General features: G+C 31.7%; 3 protein-coding genes across 9 annotated transcripts; 1 reads left to right on the forward strand and 2 right to left on the reverse strand.

Annotated features, from left to right (window-relative positions):
- The first annotated feature begins 6,333 nt into the window (after positions 1 to 6,333).
- On the forward strand, positions 6,334 to 8,076 carry LOC118647728. 4 transcript variants are annotated; one of them, XM_036293162.1, is made up of 6 exons: positions 6,334 to 6,511; positions 6,604 to 6,733; positions 6,954 to 7,076; positions 7,255 to 7,419; positions 7,775 to 7,872; positions 7,945 to 8,076. In XM_036293162.1, the coding sequence occupies exons 1-6, from the start codon at positions 6,488 to 6,490 to the stop codon at positions 7,981 to 7,983; spliced, it is 579 nt and encodes a 192-aa protein (XP_036149055.1). In that variant the 5' UTR covers positions 6,334 to 6,487; the 3' UTR covers positions 7,984 to 8,076. The 4 variants fall into 4 exon arrangements, 3 of the variants coding, with proteins under 3 accessions (XP_036149055.1, XP_036149054.1, XP_036149053.1); XR_004964901.1 differs by having other exon boundaries at positions 6,337 to 6,511; positions 6,810 to 7,076; positions 7,255 to 7,403; XM_036293160.1 differs by having other exon boundaries at positions 6,337 to 6,511; positions 6,810 to 7,076.
- A 229-nt stretch (positions 8,077 to 8,305) lies between these two features.
- LOC118647685 (putative nuclease HARBI1) lies at positions 8,306 to 10,105 on the reverse strand. 2 transcript variants are annotated; one of them, XM_036293046.1, is made up of 4 exons: positions 9,999 to 10,103; positions 9,513 to 9,918; positions 9,177 to 9,414; positions 8,306 to 9,096 (listed from the first exon to the last, which is right to left on the reverse strand). In XM_036293046.1, the coding sequence occupies exons 2-4, from the start codon at positions 9,899 to 9,901 to the stop codon at positions 8,374 to 8,376; spliced, it is 1,350 nt and encodes a 449-aa protein (XP_036148939.1). In that variant the 5' UTR covers positions 9,902 to 9,918; positions 9,999 to 10,103; the 3' UTR covers positions 8,306 to 8,373. The 2 variants fall into 2 exon arrangements, with proteins under 2 accessions (XP_036148939.1, XP_036148941.1); XM_036293048.1 differs by having other exon boundaries at positions 8,306 to 8,990; positions 9,513 to 10,105.
- LOC118647686 lies at positions 9,805 to 18,100 on the reverse strand. Of its 3 annotated transcripts, XM_036293050.1 has the most exons (6): positions 13,057 to 18,100; positions 12,588 to 12,793; positions 12,255 to 12,412; positions 11,739 to 11,960; positions 11,505 to 11,620; positions 9,805 to 11,438 (listed from the first exon to the last, which is right to left on the reverse strand). In XM_036293050.1, the coding sequence occupies exons 2-6, from the start codon at positions 12,695 to 12,697 to the stop codon at positions 11,229 to 11,231; spliced, it is 816 nt and encodes a 271-aa protein (XP_036148943.1). In that variant the 5' UTR covers positions 12,698 to 12,793; positions 13,057 to 18,100; the 3' UTR covers positions 9,805 to 11,228. The 3 variants fall into 3 exon arrangements, with proteins under 3 accessions (XP_036148943.1, XP_036148944.1, XP_036148942.1); XM_036293051.1 differs by having other exon boundaries at positions 9,805 to 11,209; positions 12,588 to 18,100; XM_036293049.1 differs by having other exon boundaries at positions 12,588 to 18,100.
- Positions 18,101 to 23,240: the final 5,140 nt, after the last annotated feature.

Here is a 23,240-nt window from a genome sequence, read left to right on the forward strand (position 1 = left end):
TATTATTTAAAAGTTATGATAAAACTTGTATAATAGATTGCGAACTAGTGACTTATGCTTATAATAATATTGTAAATGATGCTTTACATAATTAATAAATAAATATGTATTTGTATAAAAGTTAAAAAATTATTTAAGAATTATTCCTGTATCCTACCAATTATTCTAATTTATATATATATATATATATATATATATATATATATAAATTAATTTAAAATATTAAATGTAGATTTTATTAAAGGGAGAAAAAAAAGAAAGGGAAATATGATGGGTAAAAATAAAGTAAAAGTTTGTATATATTTAACTTTATTTTTTATTATTAGACCACCAATTAAAAAGTTTAAATACATTTTGTAGAGCGCAATTGTTTATATGTTTCTGACAATGTAAGGTATGCGTAACATCCATTTTGTTTAGAGATTTAATGTTTTGATAATGCGTCTCAATGTTTTCAACACAGACTTCATGTATCGCTTCATCCAGGAGCAAATCCAGCAGCCATTCTCGTTTCTCACGTCCCTTAACGTATACGATAATTTCATCTTTAATCGCCGTTGCATCCATCACCGCCGTTGTAATCAAACTCCTAGCCATGCTGTATGGAATCATTCTATCTTCCCATTGTATGCCGTGATGATTATTAATCAACCACCTTGCCTGATGTTTTTCTACCTTGGTGAGATTGTTCCATGGTTCACAGCAACCAAAAATATAGTGAGAGAGTTCGACGCCATTATTGAGAGAGGCAAACTCTTTCACGACAAAACTTTTCCCAACGAGGAAACCTTGCAGGTCCACGAACGTTGGTGGAGTGACATGACTGTTATCGTTGAAAAGTATTTTTCTGTGTCAAATGTATTTTTCTGGAGAAAAAAGCGGTGGCGTCGTCGTCGTCTTAGGTAATTTTGCGCACAACGTTGGTCAACAGATTGTACTAAACTACACGATCGTGTATGATAAGACAGTACGCGGTGGTGCTCGCGGGCACGTTCTCTTTACAGTCAAATTCTATGCGCACATCTACAGTTGCGCTCTTGACTGATTCGTTTTGTCGAGAACAATCGATAATCACAAACGGACCTTTTTGCCGAAAATTCGCGACAGATTGATTCGGCTCAAGATTATCATACCCATAATAGTCCTTACAGAAACGCATCTACATATCGTACAGAATTGACTATCTGTTTTTATCAAAATCCAGATTCATATCGTCATACGGATAACATTCCGAATTCAGATACAGTTTTACATTTGTCAGTTTGCAATCATCGAATCGACTCGAGTTCTCGAACATGACTTTCTTCCGACCAGCCTGCAAAGCAAAGATGACGTACCGTGGCTTCTCAAGCTGATAGCCCACGAATGTTTGGTTGTGCGTTGCAATAACGAAAATTCATACAGATCCCAGCGCCTACACAAGCGTTATCGTCGTAATCGTCGTACGTGCAATCTGACGATGATTTCTTCTCCTCGAAAATTAAGCAATTGAACATGCTGATCGACGACGCGTATCGTCAAATCCGAAATGCTCTGTGTGGTGATCAGCAGATAAATGATCTGCCTGTTTCCGAGATCTTATATCTTGGTGCCACATTTGGCAAAAATTTGTGTATCGTATGCACGCGTTTGTCGTTACTGTATGCGCTCGAAGTCACGTTACATTTTATGCGAATAATGTTTACGTTGATAATATTAATTGATAAGTCTAATTTGTACCATTTTCGCGGCTTTAATATACGATGTAAAGAAAATCCTAGCAACGATCCAATATTGTTGGGCTTGCTAAAATTTATTTTATAGGCGCATATTATCTCACTCCTCATCGTATTTGTAATTCGCGCGAAGTATTATCGGGAAATCGTTATCACCGCTGTCTTTATCGACATCGTTGTCTTCAATTGGGATGTCACCGCGCAATATGTGTGTGACGCTATCATCGTCATGTTTTTCATCATCATCGTTAGCTGCATTCTAGACGTTTCAGCATTGTGTGTTTCAAAAACTCATTTATGGCTTGTAGTTACGTACGATACCTCGGGAATCATAATTTCCACGTCTTCTTCATCAAAGTAAAACTTATTATTTGAAGCATTTACGTTGGGAATCGTGTTGTAAGTCTCAAAGTTCATTAGACCGAGCTCGTAATTATCATCGCTTGCGATACGTTGGCACACCCGGTCTTTACGAGTTGATCTTTAAGAGATATCCCAATGATTCCCTCTACACGGAAAACGATAAACGAATATTTAAAAACATATTGTTGATTACAGACGCGCATAAACGAAATCATTGTTCACACGGTCGATTATTGAGCGACAAGGGATATAAGTATAAATATATAATTGCACCTTGTTAAATGATAAATTTGCGATTGAAAAAGGATTACCTAACGTTGTGACATTAAATAATAACGCGATCGATTACGTGCACTGGAGTGATCCCAACAAGCTAGTGGATTGCTTACGTTTTCTTGGCGTCCACCAACGACGCAGAATAGAGCGTAGACAAGTCGGAGAATTCTCGCGTACGTAAAATAATCCGTTCGTTCATTGTCCCGTATTCGCGAAATTTAATTTCAAGCGGTCGTCAGCTTGTAACGCGCGCGAGTCACCACTGCCGCTCAACAGAGCCGTGTAATCCGGTATTGTAAAATCTCTACTAATAATCCACGATACATCCGTCAATCGTCCATCAAGGCTCCATAAAACCTCTACTAATGATTCATGAAACGTTCGTCAATCATCTATCGAGGCTCCATGAAGCCTCTACTAATGATCCACAAAACATCCGTTAGTCATCCATCGAGGTTCCGTGAAACCTCTATTAATAATCCACACGACATCTAATAGACCTCTTTGACGACGTCTAATGGAGGTCTAATAGACGTACGCAATGCGGAACTGTGGATTTCTAATGGCTCTATATAAGACGTCTGATGGACGTCCACTGGAAGTTTGAACTTCCATGGCAGACGTCTAATGGACGTCTATTGGAGGTTTTATTTTTATGTAGGATTTGTTCATTCTGTTAAATAATATTAATTGACAACGTACTATTTTAAGAAATTTGTCAAAATTTTTGCACTTGTTACAATATTATTGTAACATATTTATTATAATAGTTACTTTATACTTAATTTTGTATTTCCAGAGATATCTACTGTTGCATAATTTTCTGCAAGAGTTCATCGGGGTAAGTAATATATATTCATTAAGTGTCGCAAATGGTGCAACAATATTATTAACATAGAGAAAAATTGCGGTTTTCAAAACAAAATTTTTAAGATTTTCAATTTTTGCTTGTCCCAAATTGCACTCGTGTGTCCTCCAAGGATTGAAAATAATAATGAGATAAATAAAATGATATTAGAGAGTATCCAATTAAAATTTTAAATTCATTAAATATAAAATTATTAATATTAGTTAATGATAATGTTAGGCCTGAAGAAATTCGTCAAAATTGAAAGGGTAAATATACATTTTAATATGAGTATTAGTCTGATTTAGTTTAGTGAGAGAGATATGGAGGGGTAAAACTACTATATAAGTAACTATATAACTATATAAATAAGTACTAAGTAGTATAAACTACTGTAGATCAATACTATAAAACTGCTCTCATCCTATATCATGCTATAATTATGCTATAAAGATGATCTACGATAGGTCATCTTATTAAATATTTTCGATGAAAAATGACGAAATAAATCAGTCCTGTCCAGGATTTGTAATTTTGGGCTTGAAATTGAAATGTGTCGGTATTCATGCCTATTGTCATTCCCACTCCTCACTTCTCATTGCTGTTTTTTCGTAACGCACGACGCTTGTTCAACTACAACTATCATAAGAAGTGTCATTATTATCATCCCTAGAAATGTAATTTCCATTGTCATTATTTATGCAATTTTCATCGTCACTATTGTGCTCGATATTCACTTTTAAATACTGCACGTTTTGCGTTTTATCTTCATCACCATTGTCCGATTCACTAACATCCATCGAGTCATTTTTACACAATTGACTACTAACTTCTACAGTCGCATAAAACTTCGCGTAATGACGTAATCGTTGTTGCTTTTTCGATAACTCACCAAAACTTTTGCGCGATTTTCGTGACAAATTTCGCTTTTCTTCCGTTGTGATTAGCATCACGGCTGTGTAGGAACTGAGATTAAAAACATCATAAGTTGTAGTGCTTTTTTTAGAATATTCTAGAACAAAATTTACTTAAAATTGAGAAAAATACTATTTTCTGCCAATCGTATCTTACTTGTAGAAGACTAAGAAAATATTCTTCAAAGTCATCTCAATTATGTAAATAAATACCAATATATTACATCATATAATATACTGAAATAGTTTGGTAAGCAAAAAGTTTACTAATATTCATCAACAGTATACTTCTAAAATCTTCTGACGAAAAAGTGTACAGTTGGACGAATGTAGATCGCTTGGAGGAGGCTATATAAGCCACTTTCAATGTATTATTTCTGTCATCTCAGAAAGGTGAATAAATATTGATATATTATATCATGTAATATACTGAAATACTTTAGTAAGCAAAAAGTTTACTAATATTCATCAACAATATACTTCTAAAGTTTTCTAACGAAAAAGTATACAATTGCACGAATGTAGATCGCTTGGAGGAGGCTGTATAAGCCACTTTTAATGTATCATTTTTGTAATCTTAGAAAGGTGAATAAATATCGATATATAGTATCGTAAAATGTATTCAGGTGAAGATAGGCTTGAACTTTTATGCAAAAGTTGTTAATTATTGACCTATATATCATTGATGGTAAAAATAATTAATAAATTATTTACTCTTGTAAACTAATAGTCTTCTACCAGTAGTTTTATACAAATGCAAAATATTTGGCGTATTGTTGGTTCATATTTGCATTATCCAATTGTTTCCACTACGTTTCCTATAAAAGCTTTAACAACTATCTATCAATATGCTAACTACAGTAGCATGCAAGCAATAGTATTCTAGCCCATGTTATCTAGGGTAAAAAAACTGTAAAACTTTATATTTATTTATAAAAATATAAGTTAACTATACATGTTTCATCCTTTTGACAACATCTATTGTAATGATCTATAACAAATATGTATGCATAAACAAGAAGTGTTCATGGATCACCTTTAGAAGGTTTGTTAACGTTTCTATTACTCTCCCTTTACATTCGACTTACGCTCCGATTTTACATTTTCACCAGGAATCTCATTCACGACTCACGTATAAGACTTTCGAGAATGATGTGCATTTTATTTAACACTTCTATATGTGCTTTATTAATCATTAATTTTCTTTCTTCCATTTTAAGCCGTCGTTCTTCTACATCAACCCGTCGTTCTTCTAAAATGTTTCGCGCACGATCAGTTTCAGCTTTTGAAAACAACTGTAATGAAATACAATATATTGTTACGTCCGGCTAAATCATTCGCGCCGTCCGTTACGATCATACGGAGCATCGCGCCGAAAATCGTATTGCCTGGTGGCTAGGCGCTGACGTTCACGCGCCACCGGGTCCAGGGTATCACGCGCTGTAAGCATGCGGTCCATACGGATGGCACGCATGCTTAATCTAAAACGCTAATTATAAACAAATTATCGAAGGAAGCGTAAAATCTCCAAAGGGAAGCGACCCCCCTTTTTTTTTGCAGATTCATTCTGAGGCACCTCAGCCCCAGACTGTTAAAATAAACCGCGTAAGTTAATTAATCAAATTAACTCGATAATGATTCATCAGAAAGGGGACAGGACTCTACTGTTGCGCGTGGCTGTGCACCCGCAATCGTGGGGAAGTATTCGGCGCGGGGCAGCGATGGCCGAGCGTCCTTAATTAACGATAAATGACTTCAACGGACTCCGGGCGCGATGAGGAACACGCGGAACCTCCGTGGTCGCTAAGCGTCGTATCCCGAAGTCCGTAGTGAAAAACTAGAATTAGGAATTCGTTCAATTAAAAAGAGCGGGCGATAGTCCCGTGCCGCGCAAGTGGAGAATATGAGCGCGGGAACAGAATCCCATCTGACGAAAGTAAAATCAGATACAAAAATTGACTAATTGCAGGAATAATTGACAGGCGTCAGGTAATTTACGACCCGCCGCTCATAGCTCTTCACCCCCGATTACCCTCACTTTGAAGTATATAAGGCGATATTTTCGGGCGAAACCCGGATTTGCCTTCTTGATTCTGACAAGAGTACGTAGCGTGTCGTTAATAGAATTGCTTTTCGGACTTAGATTATTTCCGCGAGAATTGAAATTGTGATCACGGACTTAAGGCGCAAATTCATGGTGCGAACATTCGTTGCGAATGGTAGGTCACGTGGGCATTCGTAATTCGTTGCGAATATTCGTTGTTCGCAGGATTTTTCCTGCTTTTAACGAATACTCGCAAAAATTAAGATTGGATTGCTATGATAATAAATTTTTTAATATAAAACTTCTAAAATTAAATATTATAGTTATAATGGCGTCAAATAGTTTTTCACAGGTATTTCAAATTATATATCGTATTATGTTAATATGTTGAAATTAAAATCAATGTTTGTTATTAAAAATTTTAACCTATAATTTTCTCTCCAGCCACAGCTTTACAAATGTGGTCTGTGCTTAGAATATATACTTTTTGAAAACATATATTTACATAACTGTGTGCAAAACTTTACGCAAGTTTTTATAACTGAAGATAATGTAACTTTCTTTCCTCAAACAGGTATTAATATATATATAAAAGTGTAATTAATGAAATAAAAAATTAAGTTTCTATTTTATTTTTATGTACTTTTTAGAAAGTAATGAAGTTATTGACACAATGGAGAAATTAGAAATTTATCGTACTAAGTTAAATGAAACTAATAAACACATTGAATTTAATAAAGAAAATAGAGATTCCTTAAATCAAAACTTGTCGATGGAAGAAATGCTTATTGCAGCAGTTGAAGAAAGACCACCGTTGTGGAACTATAAAGATTGCCTTCCAAAAGATCGAACCAATGCTGCAAAGAATAAATTATGGGAAGAAATTGAAGAGATCCTTAATCCCAATAAAGAAAACCGTATGTACCTTACCCAGACAACACAATGTCCAAAATCGGGACATAAGACGTCTTTAAGACAGACGTCTTTAAGACGTCTTATGTCTCGTTGTCTTATGTAAATGTTATCTATTTATATTGTTTGTAAAATTAAAAAGACCAATTGCATGGTACATGAATGTAACTTTAATTCTTGTAGCACAATACACTGCTGCTTATTTTAAAAATAAGTGGAGAAATTTATTAGACACGTATAGAGTGTATTTATCAAAAGAAAGAACACAAAGTGGACAAGCTGCTCACAAAAAAAAACCATGGAGATTTATGGACCAAATGGGTTTTATAAAAGAAAGTATTGACCTCGGTATAAAAAAGTAAGGAAAAGCAATATTAACCTTTAAAGAACACGGGTGGCGTATAGAGTGCACTACGCGCTACAATTTTTGGTCTTTGGGTATTTTTTTTTTAGGTTAGTAGCCTTTATCTGACCTATACCTGGTTTATGTTTAGTCGTGTTCTAAACACATGCTTTTATTTATTAAATAAAAGTTTGAGTACCCTTTTTTTGAGCAATTATACAATTTTTGGTTTAGCGTACGTATGCTATACGTGTTCTTACGGGATTCTCGAATATCGTGTTCTTAAAGATTAATGAATATTTTATATGAATTATTAATTAATATTTAATATATTTATTTATATTTACTTTATATTTTTAGAACAATCAACAATTTTCCAAGAACCATGTCACACAGTTCTACCTGTAATAATTCAGATTCAGAAAGTAATAATGATACTAACAATGTACATGAAAAACGTATGTATTTAATCATCTTATCTATTATAATTTATTACAATTTTTTAATTAAAGAGTAATAAATGTTTACAGGTGCAAAAAATACAAATACTGATTATATCGAAAAAATAGTAACAGCTCTTGAAAAGCCTATTGCAGCACCTACAATAATACAACCGGAAATACAAATTCCTAAAAGAGATGAAATAAGTCAATTTTGTTTAATGATGGATGAAAAATTAAGGAAACTTGATTCCAAAACGGCTAATACAGCAATGTTCAAATTGTATGAACTGTTGTATAAAATTGAAAATAATATAAATTAATAATTATTTTCATTATTTTATTATTATTATTTAACTGCATGTACATTGACTGTTTTTAAATTAAATGTTTATTTTTACTATGTAAAACTTGTATTTATAATTTTTTGAATAAAAAAAAATTATAATTTCTAAAAAATATATTTTAATCAAAAAAATAGTCGTACGCAAATACAAAATAAAATTTGAATATATAGGTTTAAATATTATTTTCTTGCCATTCAACGGCTCCGTCATTATTAAAATAATGTTTAAACTTTTCTCTAATTTCTACTGCTTCTCTAGTACTGGAGTTGTTTCCTGCATTAGTCATTTCTCTAAAAGCTGTTGAATTTTCTAATTCTGTCCTTCGAAAAGCAAGTGCAAAGCCATCTTCAGCTTCATGGTCAATTATGTCTTCTGTTATATATTGTATGTTTTCTTCTTCAAGTAAATCTGCCATCCGTAACCAATTGTGTAGACATACACACGCTTGAACGATTTTCATGCTATTTTCCACACTCAGTATAATAGGTTTTCGGAAAATACGCCATCTGCTAGCCAAAATTCCAAAAGTATTTTCAATAACTCTTCTAGCTCTTCCTAAACGATAGTTAAAAATACGTTTATCATGTTCGACACTGTATTTCCCTGGATATGGTCTTAATAAGTAAGGCTTCAGAGGAAATGCTTCATCTCCAACAATACAATAAGGGAGACTGTCTCCATTTTCACAAATAGATGCAAGTGGTGGAAGTTGCATGTCATTATTTTCAAATCTTTTACCCATTTCAGATTCTTTAAAAATCCCTCCGTCACTTCTTCTGCCATATGCTCCTATATCCACAAACAAAAACATGTAATTTGCATCGCATATAGCAAGAAGAACAATGCTATGAGTACTTTTATAATTGTAAAAGGATGACCCCGCTTTAGCTGGACACTAAAAATAATATTGCTTTTCTTTATATTGACATAATTATAAAAATATAATATTTAAATATAACTATATAAATTACTTACTTGGATAATAATATGTTTACCGTCAATGGCACCTACGCAATGAGGAAAATTCCATTTATTTGAAAAACATTCAGAAATTTTATACCAGTTTTCATGACTCAATTCCATTGTCATAACAATTGGCAACAAATTATCCCATAAAGCTTGACAGGTTTCAGAAATAATATTTGCAGCAGTTGTAACACCAACTAAATATTGATAAGACATTGAGGAGATGGAATCTCCAGAAGCAAGAAATCTAAAAATAATGTTTATTAATAAAATGAAGTTTTCTAATATTATTATATTTTTTAATTTTAATGAAAATTTTACAATAACAAGATTAAGTTATATTACCTTAAAGTCAAAAGAAGACGTTCAGAAACACCAATACTTTCTCTAATATAACTTTGTTTATAAATATCATGGCCAATTAAAACTAACAAATTTTCCAGTTGCGTTGCTGACATTCTAACATAATTACAAAATCTTAAATCTTCTAATCTAAGTATAGGCAAAATAGCATGATAAAATCCATGGACTTTTCTTTCTTTAAAAAGCGGAGCAACCCAATATTTCTTTTTACGGTATTTCCTTTTCTTCTTTAAGTGCAAAATAGTACATAACGCTGCTAGAGCTTTTCTTTTTCTTTCATTATATAAATAATTATAAACTACTTCTACAGTATGTTTTAACAAATTGTTTTGGGTATTAGTTATCCAATCTTCCTGAATCAAATTTTCCATAATTTAAGAGACTGTACCTAGTTAAACAGATTAATTATACTTATAAATATTTAAAAATATATTTAAACTATTGTTTATTAGTTCAATATTTATTTACTTTTATTTTACTTATAGTTGTTTGCACTTAACGTGTTATTCGTGATTTCACATTTGTCAATTCGTAACTATTCGCAACTATTCGCAACTGCTTGCAATTCGCAATTCGCAGCGAATTATTCGCAGCATGAAAAAGCGCCTTTAGCCGTTCGAGAGTGAAATCAAATTGCGAATTTCGGATTTTGATTATTTCCGCAAGATTATACTCCGGACTTAGCCGTTTGAGTGAGAATAAAAATAGTGAATTTCGATCTTTAATTATTTCTGTAGTTTCATACTCAATCTGTGTGAATCGAGGCGGCAACTTCCGCACCTAACCATTTCTTACGTTTTTTTCTTTTTTTTATTTTATTATTATATAGATCCGATTGCGAGCGAGTGTAAGAAAAAGTGTGTAAAGATGCTAGAGTTCAACGCTGTTTCCCTTTTTTTTTTTTCTATATATAAAGTGAGTGATTATTTCTAATTCTGAGCGATTTATTTTTTTGGGGTTTCTTTCCCCTTTTCGCCTAGTGAAGAGTTCTACGGAGGAGAGTAAGATTCGCTCGCGCATCGGGAGGACTCGCGACGTCCGCGCGTCTTCCCCGATAGCGCGGCCACCCCGGTTTCCCCTGCGAGAGCGCGTTTTTCGCGTTACCTCAGAGGGATCGGACGCTGACCCTCTCTCTCTCTCTTTCTCTCTCTGATCGCCTGAGCATTTCCGTGCGAATCTTTTGTGCCAGCTTAATTGTAAGGCGATCAAGCGGTTAAATTATTCACGAAATAAAGATATCCCTATCCCATCTTCATTTATTGGCAATATCGAACCACGCGTTTTACGCACGATAATTATAAAGATGGCATTACTGCGTTCAGAATGGGCAGATCACGGCGAGCCGGACGCCATATTCAATTGAAGCGGCTCCAGGCCGAATACGAGTCCGGAGGAGTGTTCAACCCGCGGGTATTCTTGCCTCCACTCTCTCAGGGCCTAGTCAGAGCGCCAGCGGCACCTCTCCCGACACCTCGGAAGCTTTTTTCGGCTCGCGCGCCAACACCGCCAACGCCGCCTCCCCACGAGGCTGCCGCTAACGCCGGACCATCTACGGCCGACGATCGTGCCCTTCAATCAAGGCACTCCTCTCCAATCGGGCTATCAAGGGCCCGTAATAATTGAAATCAGACCAGTAAGGTCGGATACAGTTATCCCGGCCCGAATGAGATTAGTTTTACCTAAAATAAACGAGTTAAATTAATATTCGTTTTCGTTCGCTTTCTTTATCATTCCGCTCATACGCTCCCTAAAACCCCCGCCGGACGTAACACCATTGTAAACAAAAATTATAAATAACCCGCTTCGAGTATAATTCTGCAAGAAGTAGAGATAATTTCTCTTCTTTATATCTTTATCTCCTATGAGATCCATTAATATAACGAATACTTCATAATAGTAAAACGTGATCTAGAAATTTAAATTTAAAATTTATGTTGTAAGAAGCTGTACTTATAGAATATCTTGATGACTTACGTGTTCCCATAATGTAGAGATACATTGGTTCAACATAGATTTATCTTCCATTTGCGCAACAATTGTATTACATTTCTTCCTTAATTCATCAACTTCATTTTTACAGATAAGTAGCTCTAGAAAAGATTCAAGTATTAAATTTGCACTCAACGTCATAGAAAAATAGTCATACATATAAAAATATGTGTGCAAATAATAAATTATGCCAAATACGTATTACTTAATACTGTTTACCTTTATTTACACCTGTATTCGAAGTGGTTATTGTTGGATTCCAGGTTATTGTGGGATTCCAGGTTTTTAGTAATATTTGTAAATAAAGAAAAAAGGAATCGTTGAAATGAAATCCGAAGCTGTAACAATAATCCTTTAACAAGGGAATCACATTCTCTTTATTACTATTTATGATTTGATGTAAAATTTCTCTTTTGCTCGAAGCGCTGTTTGTTAGAACTTCTGCAAAAAAATACTTGTGTATTAAAAATCTATACATTAATGCTTGACAAAAATGGCCTACATATATAATCATGTATAAATATATAGAACTATTAATAAAATACATTTTCTTTCTCTCGTATAAACTTTTGTATATGCAGGAAAAACAATTAGAAGAAAATGCCAATTACTTAAAATTTTTTTTTAATTATAATTGTAATTAAAATTATTTTATTCTTGTCCATGTGTATATAAAAATTTACGTTCTATATAAAACTGTAAACTCTATTCTATGATGTAAACGTGTGAAAATACCTTTAGAAGTTATTGAATAACGTGACTGTCGTTGTACCCAAATATGGAGTAGCTTGTAATTCTCTAATGTCTGTATCAGTGATCGATTTTGTTTCAAACGCAAATATTCATATCCTAATGTTGAGATTGTAAAATGCCGAACATGGTTGGTCTGAAATCTGCAAGTTCGATTTTTACATACTATTATATTAATTGTCAAAAAATAAATTAATTTTCTTACGATATGGAATTTGTAGAAAGCCAATTGTGCGTGCGAGAATAATACGATACGACTATAATATTATATGACACGATTATAATATTACATAATTGATATAATTGAATACTATTTACAGTCTGCCACTGTTTTTCCCGAGCCATTCGACAATGCATTCAGCATTGCTGCAACATTTTCCCACTGCTGGGCGTGATGAACTTTTCCCTCTTTGCTTACATATCTGCATGATGCAAAATCAGAATGCGTTTCCATATACCTTACAAGTTCTTCATATTGCATAGCTGTCGTTCTCGTTGAACGATTTTTCTTCTTTGAATGTGTACTAAAATAAACATAATATATATGCAAATTAATATAAATTTATTTATAGAGTACATATATGTTACATATATAGTTATGTCAATCTTAAGACACTTTGTGCTGTATGAAATGTGTTACGATAAAATAAATAATGTGACATTAAAGAGAGGTTAAAAACATTTTTAAGTATCTAATTATTTGATTATTATTATACCGAATAGAATTCGTCGATCCGTTACTATATGAAGGTGCATATTTATATTATCATATATTTTTTAAACTTACGTATCTTGCGAATCCATCTTTTCTACAATTGACGTGAATGTTTAATCTTTCTCCTAAAACCTTCATACTATTGGCTGAAAATTATCTTTTTGAACTTTTGATTGTGCCTGTATATTAGCGACCAAGCTGTAGCGAAGATTGTCGCTTGCAACGATAAATGTCGGTATAAGAGATTTTCGGAATAGCCTCAACTCATCTTTGTTGATAGTGCAAACGACAAACGTCGTTAGCATACCGAACCGACAGTTGTCGGGGGGCAGGAACGGAATACAAGCCCTGGTACATCACCATCGCGAGACTCATGCTAACCACAACGCATCGGCTCACGGCATCGGCTCACGGGCATCCTCATTACAACCTGTAAAGGTACTTTTTCAGACAGATCACGTGATCAAAATTGACGCTGGATAGTGAAAAACTCATGAAGAGGAGCATAGCGTGAAATTTTATTCATATATTTGTAGTATACATATAGTGTATGTGTATATTAAATATGTCATTCCGAAATAAATACCATACTTGGTTAATGAGTGTACATACTATAAAATTATATGAAAGAGATAAACAACGTAAAGCAACTTTAGCTGCAATATGTATATTATAAATTACAAAAACGGAAAAATTATAGTAAAAAACGATTTTGGATAGAACCAATATTCCAAGAACGCAATACGCATGGATTTTATTCGACGACAAGATTAACCACCAAACGTTTTAATTACGAAATTTGCGACCACCAAACGATTACGCATCAAATGACCATTTGCAAAGTGAAATTAGTAGAAAAATAATAATCTGTATAAGCATAAGTAAATATCTGTATCTGCGTGGCATCACGAATGAAGCCTATAAAAAAAGAAGTGAAATAATGGCTATCTAAAAGTTGTTGCATACAATGAGCAATTGAAACAGAGCGTAATTGACTACGAGTAACGTAGAGGAACTATTACTAAAATTCATTAGCAATAGTTTTCTATACTACATCAATAAATGCAAAAACGAATGCAATGATATATTAAATTATCAATGTCAGACGTTATTTATTAAAGAAAATCACTTAAGGAAGAAAATATTCAATTAAACGAAATAGAAGAAGCATTTTTACATAAACAAAAATGCAGCATCTGTCACAGACAAAAATCAGAGAATTTTTGAAAATAAGGTATACAGGAAAATATAAAGATAAAAAGTTTAAATATTATATAATAAAATTTTTATATATGTTTATTACAGACTTAACTTGGTACTCATAAATATTTCCGCTACAAAATGATACACGTTACAGGAGTTATCAAAATATATAACAAATAAAAAAAACGAAAAAAGAAAATTATGTGCAGTAATATGATACATGAGTACTCCCCGCAAAGGTATTGGGCACTATACTGCCATATGCCAGCGACCAAACAGAAAATGGGAAGAATTTGATGGTCTTGCAAAAGGCACCAGCAAAATTACAAATCAAAAAATAATACCAGTCATACTGATATAATACGATGTAATTGTGATGGGAGCAACTAATTTTGTTAAAGGACTTTACTCTCATAGTTTTGGCCTCATTAATTTTTTTATCATTATTTGCACATCTTATTTCGCAAGCAAAAAATTTGTGACCAGCACATATCGAGAGCAAATAAATTAAGTGACAATACGATGTAATTGTGATGGGAGCAACTAATTTTGCTAAAGGATTTTTATATATGTTTTACTCTTGTAGCTTCGGTCTCGTTAATTTTTTTATCATTATTTGCACATCTTACTCATCGCAAGAGTAGTAAAAAAAAGTAGCAAAAATTAGAGATGTATTTTTTTTTTGCTGTGATGTATGGATATGCTATTTTTTCAAATAGCTGGATTGCTTAATATTAAGCTATCTAGCCGCTTGTATTTTTTTATGGTTGCAGCAAAAAAATTACTTTTAACAACAAAAAAAGCAAATAATTTGCAAAAAATTTCCATGTATTGTTTTTTTCATTCTGATTTGGCTTAGACAGCTTAATAGACCTCCCCCTTGCTTACAGAGCGAAATGATGACCATGCTTGTACTATACCACGTGAGTTTGCGATTTGAAATTGTAGCTAAGTAGCGATTTAAAATCGGTTGGTTTAGAGTTAAGAAAAATTACAGGAAGGGAGTGGAGGGAAAAGCGCAGAGATGCTCCGCCCACGAGTTCTCTGCATCATATTTATGTTAATATGTGTCAAATAAACATCGTCAAAACATTGTATATTAAAATATACAGAACATATAAAAAATAATTTAAGAAGTGGCTTGAGTGGACCTTTGTATGACTATTTTTGCTAAAGAACTCGAACATAATATTTTACCAACGCCTTCTTTTCCAAAGAGAAGTATTATTGATTAATATTTCAGCTAAAATTAATTTAACTATCGGAGCTATTTATTTGTCTCCATCCATTAAATTTCCAATAGATTTGTTGGATGATGTTTTTAAAGATATTTGCTCTCCAATCGTACTTGGTAGAGACTATAATGTCAAACATACAAAGTGAAACAATTTCACAAATAACGCGAGAAGAATTAAACTTTTACATTATATAAATAAAAATAATATTTCATTAATACATTCAAGTTTATTTCATATAAAGCTTCTGGTAGACTCCTTCTAACATAGATTTTTTCCTAGTCAAAAATTTTCCCTTCATACACAATTATTATACCATTGAAGATCTATCATCAAATCACTTTCCAGTTTTTTTGGAGCTTGATAACATACATTATATTTTAAAAAAATTTAATCAAAACAAATTAGAATAATTATCAGGACAACACTAATAAAAATCACTTATAATCTTCACTCCCGCGATCAAATTAACAACTACATTATTGAATTACAAAAATTTCTACATAAATCTTTAAAAAAATCTTTTTCCCAAAAAAAACTAATTCGTAAATTTTATGACACTAAAATTGCAAATAATACCGAGCTAAATTATACAATTATAATAAGTTGCGCAATTGTTATAGACGCAAGTATCAAAAAATTATTGGAATGGGCTATTGGAAATACAAAATATTCAGAAACATTAATAATATAATAAAAAACAAAGTCAGCTCTCTTAAAATGCAATTTTGGGAAAATAAAATTAAAAAATTAAGTATATATAAAAACCAGCAAAGATTACAACATTTGGCATACCATGAAAACGCTCCAACGTAAACGAACTACTGCCCCACTGTTTATAATGTATGATAGCAATATAATTTACAGCTCCAAAGACAAAGCCAGAGCTCTTGCAGACAACTTTTAATCAGTGCATCATAGCTCCTATTCCCTCCCCTCACCATAAAAATGAGGTCAATATATAACTACATACAAATTCTCGATAAATCCTTACCTCAAGTTAATATCAACTCTATCACTCTAATATTTATAAAATTATAAAACGCTTACCTAACAACAAAGCACCATGTCCAAACCAAATTAATAAATAATGTAATAATTAACAAACAATTTGGATTTAAGAAGTATCATTCCATCTTGCAACTGCTTCGAGTCTTAGAGTTTATTTCAATAGAAATGAACAAAAATAAACATTCTGTCATGATCTTACTGGATTTAAAAAAGGCGTTTGATTCTGTGTGTGTGTGTGTGGGGCATGGTTTAATTTTTAAACTTAAAAACATCAATCTTCCAGAATATCTTATCAAAATTATTTATAATTATCTTCAACAAAGAACTTTTATGGTTCAATACTAGGCCCCAGCTTATTTAACATTTTTATTAATGATATCCCAAAATCAGATAACGCACATTTAGCAGTTTACACTGATGACAATGCAATCTGTACTTTCTCCGTATATCAAAAATTTAAACTTTTAATATACAAAATGTGTACTAAACCCACATTACTTTACGCAGCCTCAGTTTGGGCGCCCCAGTCGTACACACTCACTTTTAAAAGATTCAAAGAACTCAAAACACAAATTTCTAACAATAATTCTTGATAAGATAAAAACCATTGAAAAACACGAAATTTTTAATATCGAGTACACTGATGACGCCATAGCCAAACTTGTTAATAATGCTTATAATCACGATCATATCAATCCATATGTTAATATTCTATTATAATATCAATGATCTTCCGTTTAGGATTAGTTGTCGCCTTCCTAAGCATTTTATTCCATTAAATTTTCAGAACTGCTTAGAGTAATAGTTATTTTAACATTAATATTAACTTTTGTTTGTTAATTTATACTGTATATTCACGATCGACTAATGAATATTACTTTTTATATTATTTCATGGGTCTTTATGTATGTGCGCATGTGTGTATTAATATTTAACACATTTTACCTCTATTTATTTAAGTATGCCTTTTGTACTTAAATCTTATACTTAAATTACTATTATAATTCTTACTTCGAATGACTGGGTTTTCCCACTAAGTTATTTATTTATTCATATAATTTATTTATTTAATTGTTTGCGTGGTACCACCCAAATAATTCATTTATATCTTATCTATTTTTTTGGATATTGCTCCAACTTTATAATCTAACTTTATAAATCTTATATAATGCCTTAATCTTATATAATGCCTATATCTTCTTTTTTAGCATCTAATTATACTCATTTTCAGTCTTACTTTTAGTTATTCTTTCTGCTCTATCTTACAATTTTTCTTCTTTCACATGCTTTAGGTTTTGGCAAAGAAGTGGGAAAATAAATTAAATTTTTCTTATAAAATAAAAGCATATAATCATTAAATTATTTAAAAAAAAATAAGACATAATAAAAACATACAAATAAGGTTTTTCATTTTTTTTTCTTTAAATAATTTTTTAATTTTACATTGTATTACATTGCTAGTCTGCTAGAACACAAAGAAATTGCTTTATAAACAATTTTTTCACGTTGCTTTTATGTAATTAAAAATTACATATTAATTACATTATCGTTAAGCAATAATAGATTTGTCCTCGTATATACGTATGCTGTAATATTTCCAGTAATAAAAATATAATTAATATATACCGATGCATTCAATTTGAGCAAGAAAAAAGAAAAAAAAAAGAAAGAGGAAGAGAGAAAGCCGAAAGAAAAAAAGATTGCCCAGTAAGCAAGATATTATTAATACAACATTATAATGATGAGATTTTATAACATTTAACATTTTCAAAACTTATTTCTAAACTTTTTACATAATATTATTATAAAAAACATTTAATAAGACATTAAAAATTACATAATTTTTACTGTAATTGTAATGTTAAAGAATATTACGTTATCTACTTAAAAAAAAAAAATAAATCGACAATCATATCTATCAAAATATTGTTTGAGGTGGTCATCAACTTCGTGAGAAACTGTTATCGCAGAATTAGCAAATGATAATTTGTATAAATGGTTATTTATACAATTATTGTTGCAATTTATTTTTAAAAATAAAAAAATAAACAATAAATAACTTCGGCAAAATGTGCGTCTGTAGTATCTACACAATAAAAAACATTTTGTATTTATGTTAAAATCGGTTCTTGTTAACATTTTTATATTAAAATTTAACACATTTGTTGTTACTTTAACATATTTCTGTCGTGTTAATTCAAGTAAAGTATTAAATTATTAGAATTACTGAAAAAAAGTGTAAAAGTAACACAATGTGCACGTATTTTTAATTTTACACATTAAAAATGTTCTTTGTTATCAGTGACAGAATTTATCTATTAAAATTGACAAAAAAAATGTTGAGTTTATTCTATAATGTAACAGCAACTTATTTCTCTATGTGATCTCGTGACATATGCTATATTAATATTATAATAATGTTACATTAATATTTTAACTATTTAACATATGCTTAATATGTTAAATTAACAGAAAAATTTCTATGGACCGTTTGGGACATGCGACAGCTGTTAAATTTAACATAAATTTTTTTACTGTGTAATACGTAAAAAATAGTACATGCAAAATTAATATTTTTTAATGAATAACAGTTACATATTACATTTCAAATATTAATTATATTTTTTTTTATGACAGACTTTTTAAATAAAAACCATACGTATTGGAGAAAAGTAGACTTATACTAATTATACTAATTTATTCCAATTTTAATTTTTATATTTACTTTATACTTGTATAAAATATTATAATTATTCAGAATTATTTCAAACTTGTAAAAAAAATAGTTGATCCACATAGCGTAATAACTTAATGTAGCGCGTCGCATTACCAAGATTTGTAATCGCATCAATCCTGAGATCTACAATTATACTTAACGTACTGTAAGAGAAAATAAGATGGTTTCAGATAGAAAAAAATAATTCAAGCAAGGAGACAACAGATAATCACTACTTCATAGATCAACTGCTCAACATTAATCAAAAGTTCTGAAATATCTGTAGATAACAGCACAAAAAGAATTTAATTAAAATGAAGAAATATTTTCATTTCGTTTTCAAACATAATTGTATCTTCTAAAATAATTAGACAAGTGATACAGCACTTAGAACCCAAGTCTTTTATTTTGAAATAATACTTTGCTAAACACGGTAGTGTATCGTGCCAAGTGAACGCGCAGCGAGACCGACCATATATTTATTTACGAGAGTACGCGACTTGCAAGATTATCGAATTTCAGAAACAGTTAAACCGATCGAGTTCTAACTAGGCTCAATCGAAAGCTTGGAGTTGATTTATATAAGAAAACTGTTTTTATTTTTTTTCTACATGCCCTATGAGTGAAGATATCGTAACGGAAAGTTCGAAACGTTAAAATTTTATTAAAGATACATCGTCGTCAATCTTGTAGATATCTATAAGGGGCCGACGTAAAGGGAAAAAATCCACCTTACGTATCTACTATTATGTAGAGTTTATAATATAAAATTATCAACGCTCAGGGAAAGAGCTTCGGGGCAAGGGGTAAACTTTACAAATCTCAAATCCAATGAACAGGGCAGAAGGGGTGGGGGCAAAGACCTACAATGAGGTAAAGATTTCGTTACGAGCACTGCTTTAATATAGGATAGTAGCGGATTTTTATTTAGGAGAAAGTGACAAGAGAAAAAGTCCTCTAAAGGCAGTATCGCGAACTACCTGGCGAGCGAGCGCGTGCGTGCGTTAAGAGATGCCAATTGAGTGTTCATGCCAACAAGGCATGGCTACACCATTCGTACATAGAGCCCGTAGAGGGAAGCCCCCACTCTTCGACCTGCGTCGAGCAGCGAGAGCATCTGCTGTCTCCCGTTTCGAGCTCCGTCTCTTTTTCTCCTGAACTATCTTCTATCTCGGACTGTTCTCGACTTTCCTTTTCTCTCACAGCTATAGTCGTGTGATTTCGGATCTCGCGATTGTCGAGTTACTGACTTGGCGATACGACACGTTACGTTATAATAACCCACATAGCACACGTGGATTCTGAGAACGTTCCGCAGGATATCGGAACAGTAGATTGCGTAGATACTGGGAACAATCGAGATACGTACTGAGATATACTACAGTACAAACTAAGTATCTTCCTATGTCTCGCTTCTCCTACGGCATAGTACGTACCTGCGAATATCCCGCAGTATCTGTATAGTATGTGAATCGTCAGGGAATGGTCGATCATGTATATGCACGCATACAGTTACACGCCTATGCGCGCGCGCTCACATCGAATCAGATTTATAGGTTAGATAGGCGTATCCGTGGAATTTTATTAAAAAAGAATTTTTTTATGCAACTTTGAAATAAATTTATTATTTCATTTTAGTCTACAAAACAATATTGCAACCAACCATATTACAAAACAATATTACAATCAATTACGCTGAAAAAATCAAATATTTCCTTAACTGGTCCTTAATATTTTTATCCGGTTTTACATCGTCCGGATATAAAACTAATTTGAGACACCTCGGCAGTTCTTCGGCTGCTTCCTACGAATAATAGAACATAATTCTGATAACGTACAGTTAGAATACTTATAAAATTAAATTATGTAATAATTTTTCATAAGTCTTGTTAATAAATTCGAGATTATCTTTGTTGCCGCTGAGATCTCAGAAAGAACTTATATGGTGAATAATATTGTCATAACTAACAAATATTGATAACATAAATCGTAAGCGGTTATATTTAATAAACAACAGAGCTGATGGAGCGTGGCTCGCAACCTTTTCTCTTTATCTCTCTTTCCCTCCTCACCCCATCTTTGATTATAAGATATAGAAATAATTAATTTGCGAGACATGCTTTGTCAGCCCTGTTGTTCATTAATGCACAAACATTAACCGCTTACGATTTATGTTATCAATATTTGTTAGTAGGTAATGACAATATTATTCATCGTATAAGTTCTTTCTGAGATCTCAGCAGCAACCAAGATAACCTCAAATTTATTAACAAGACTTATAGAAAATCATTACATATATAAAAAAATATTACATAATTTAGTTTTGTAAGTATTTGTAGTAATGTATTCAATATAAATATCAATATTGCGTGACATAAGGGAAAGATTACCTTGGATAAAGAATCTCTTGCAAAATCGTGCAACCCAGCAAACGTAAACTCATCGGAAAGACAAAACAGCTAGGGACACTGTGGGAACCGCCGACACTGCCGTAGGTAGCGCTTAAACTGAGTATGTTCTGCAGAATATACGTTGACAGTTTTACGCTCAGGGGCTCTATTCTTGAATTCATTCGCAAGAGAAACGTATTCGCAAATTCTGATCTTACAGAAAAGTTGGAAATTTATTGGTTATCGTATGGCTATTAACCAATAAACTTACAACTTTCTGTTAGAGCGAGTATTTGCGTATACGTTTCTCTTGCGAATAAATTCAAGAATAGAGCCCCAGATTAATGTTTACAAGGGAGAATAAGGTAATGATAGCGCTTTGGGTGTGAATCAGTGCGCGATCGATGTAAATTTTTATACATGAGATAACCGCAAGGTTCTTATTTATGTTCTCATATATTACGGATAATCACAGTGTACGGATAATCAGTATAAGCATCGTAGTTTGTTCGTACATTCTGAGTATGAACTTAAGAACATATGAAAAATGATATACTGATCAAGATGTTATACGAATATACTTAGAATGTTAGGAATGGTACGTACGACTACAGTACTTTCAGTATGAGTATATAATATTCGTATAATATCATGTGCTATGTGGGAAATCAAATATGCTCCAGCAAGCTTTTTATAAATCTATACAATTATTATACATAATTGTTGTCATCGATTTTCTGCAACGCTAATTGATTCTTTTACTGCGATAACTTTGTGAGAGGGTGTTATATCACGGAGTTAGCAAAAGATAATTTGTATAAGATATTTATATAATTATTACCGCAATTTATTTTTAGAAAGTAAAAAAAAAGCTAAATAGCGCGCGCTTGTAATATGTTCTAGTTACATAAATAAAAAATAAAATCAATGATTTCAAAAATTTGATTTATAATTATAACACAATATATCCTACGTTACATTTTAAAATTAAAATAATGCTAAAATTTTTCTGTACACAATCTTACTTGGATACTTTTAAAAAAATTTACGTTTTATCCACACTAAACATTGTCTTCTAGTAATTTAAAGATTATTTAGAAATGCCACATTTTTAACAATATAATATTACAAGCTCTGTTTTTAACAATATAATTATTTTTTTTAACTTTAAGTTTATGCATTGCGCTCCTGTGTTAAGTTCTTTTTGCACAATTAAATATTAATTGCATAAAAGTGTTCTTAAGTTTTTTAAAGATGGGTTTTATTTATTTTATTTCACTATTAATTTGATATTGAAATTTTTATAATTTTTATTTTTTAGCCTTGTAAAAAATTATGTTCTAAATGCAAAAAATAATATATATGTTGTTAATTTGTTATAAAATTTTAATGAAATTGTTATAATTAAAAATTATATATAATTTAAAAATATATTTAAATTAATTATATCTTATTTAGTGTTGTATAAATAGAAATTTTAATTCACATTTAGACATATGTCCAAATGCGAATCAACTGATATATTTCTGTTTTGAAAGTATCCAGTTACACGTTTTTTAAACATATTTTTATCTGTCACTTGCAGACGTAGACATTTGATTGCTGCTATCCAAATTTGGATCTTAATGTGGATCAAATTCAGAAATATAATTAAATTTGTATCCTACTTTATAGAAGGAACCGATTAAATTATCTCTTTTA

Source organism: Monomorium pharaonis, chromosome 10, assembly GCF_013373865.1.
Source record: "Monomorium pharaonis isolate MP-MQ-018 chromosome 10, ASM1337386v2, whole genome shotgun sequence".
In the NCBI taxonomy this organism is placed as follows: domain Eukaryota; kingdom Metazoa; phylum Arthropoda; class Insecta; order Hymenoptera; family Formicidae; genus Monomorium; species Monomorium pharaonis.

Excerpts from the sequence above, each read along its gene's own strand:
- LOC118647728 (XM_036293160.1), top strand. The coding sequence starts at position 6,488 with ATGGCGTCAAATAGTTTTTCACAG. Across the intron at positions 6,512-6,603 it reads CGTCAAATAGTTTTTCACAG|CCACAGCTTTACAAATGTGG; the intron begins GTATTTCAAATT and ends TTTTCTCTCCAG. Across the intron at positions 6,734-6,809 it reads AACTTTCTTTCCTCAAACAG|AAAGTAATGAAGTTATTGAC; the intron begins GTATTAATATAT and ends TGTACTTTTTAG.
- LOC118647685 (XM_036293046.1), bottom strand. The coding sequence starts at position 9,901 with ATGGAAAATTTGATTCAGGAAGATTGGATAACTAATACCCAAAACAAT. Across the intron at positions 9,415-9,512 it reads CGTCTTCTTTTGACTTTAAG|ATTTCTTGCTTCTGGAGATT; the intron begins GTAATATAACTT and ends CATTATTTTTAG. Across the intron at positions 9,097-9,176 it reads GTAAACATATTATTATCCAA|TGTCCAGCTAAAGCGGGGTC; the intron begins GTAAGTAATTTA and ends TATTATTTTTAG.
- LOC118647686 (XM_036293050.1), bottom strand. The coding sequence starts at position 12,697 with ATGCAGATATGTAAGCAAAGAGGGAAAAGTTCATCACGCCCAGCAGTG. Across the intron at positions 12,413-12,587 it reads GGGAAAAACAGTGGCAGACT|ATTTCAGACCAACCATGTTC; the intron begins GTAAATAGTATT and ends TCGAACTTGCAG. Across the intron at positions 11,439-11,504 it reads TCTCTACATTATGGGAACAC|ATCACGTTTTACTATTATGA; the intron begins GTAAGTCATCAA and ends TTAAATTTCTAG.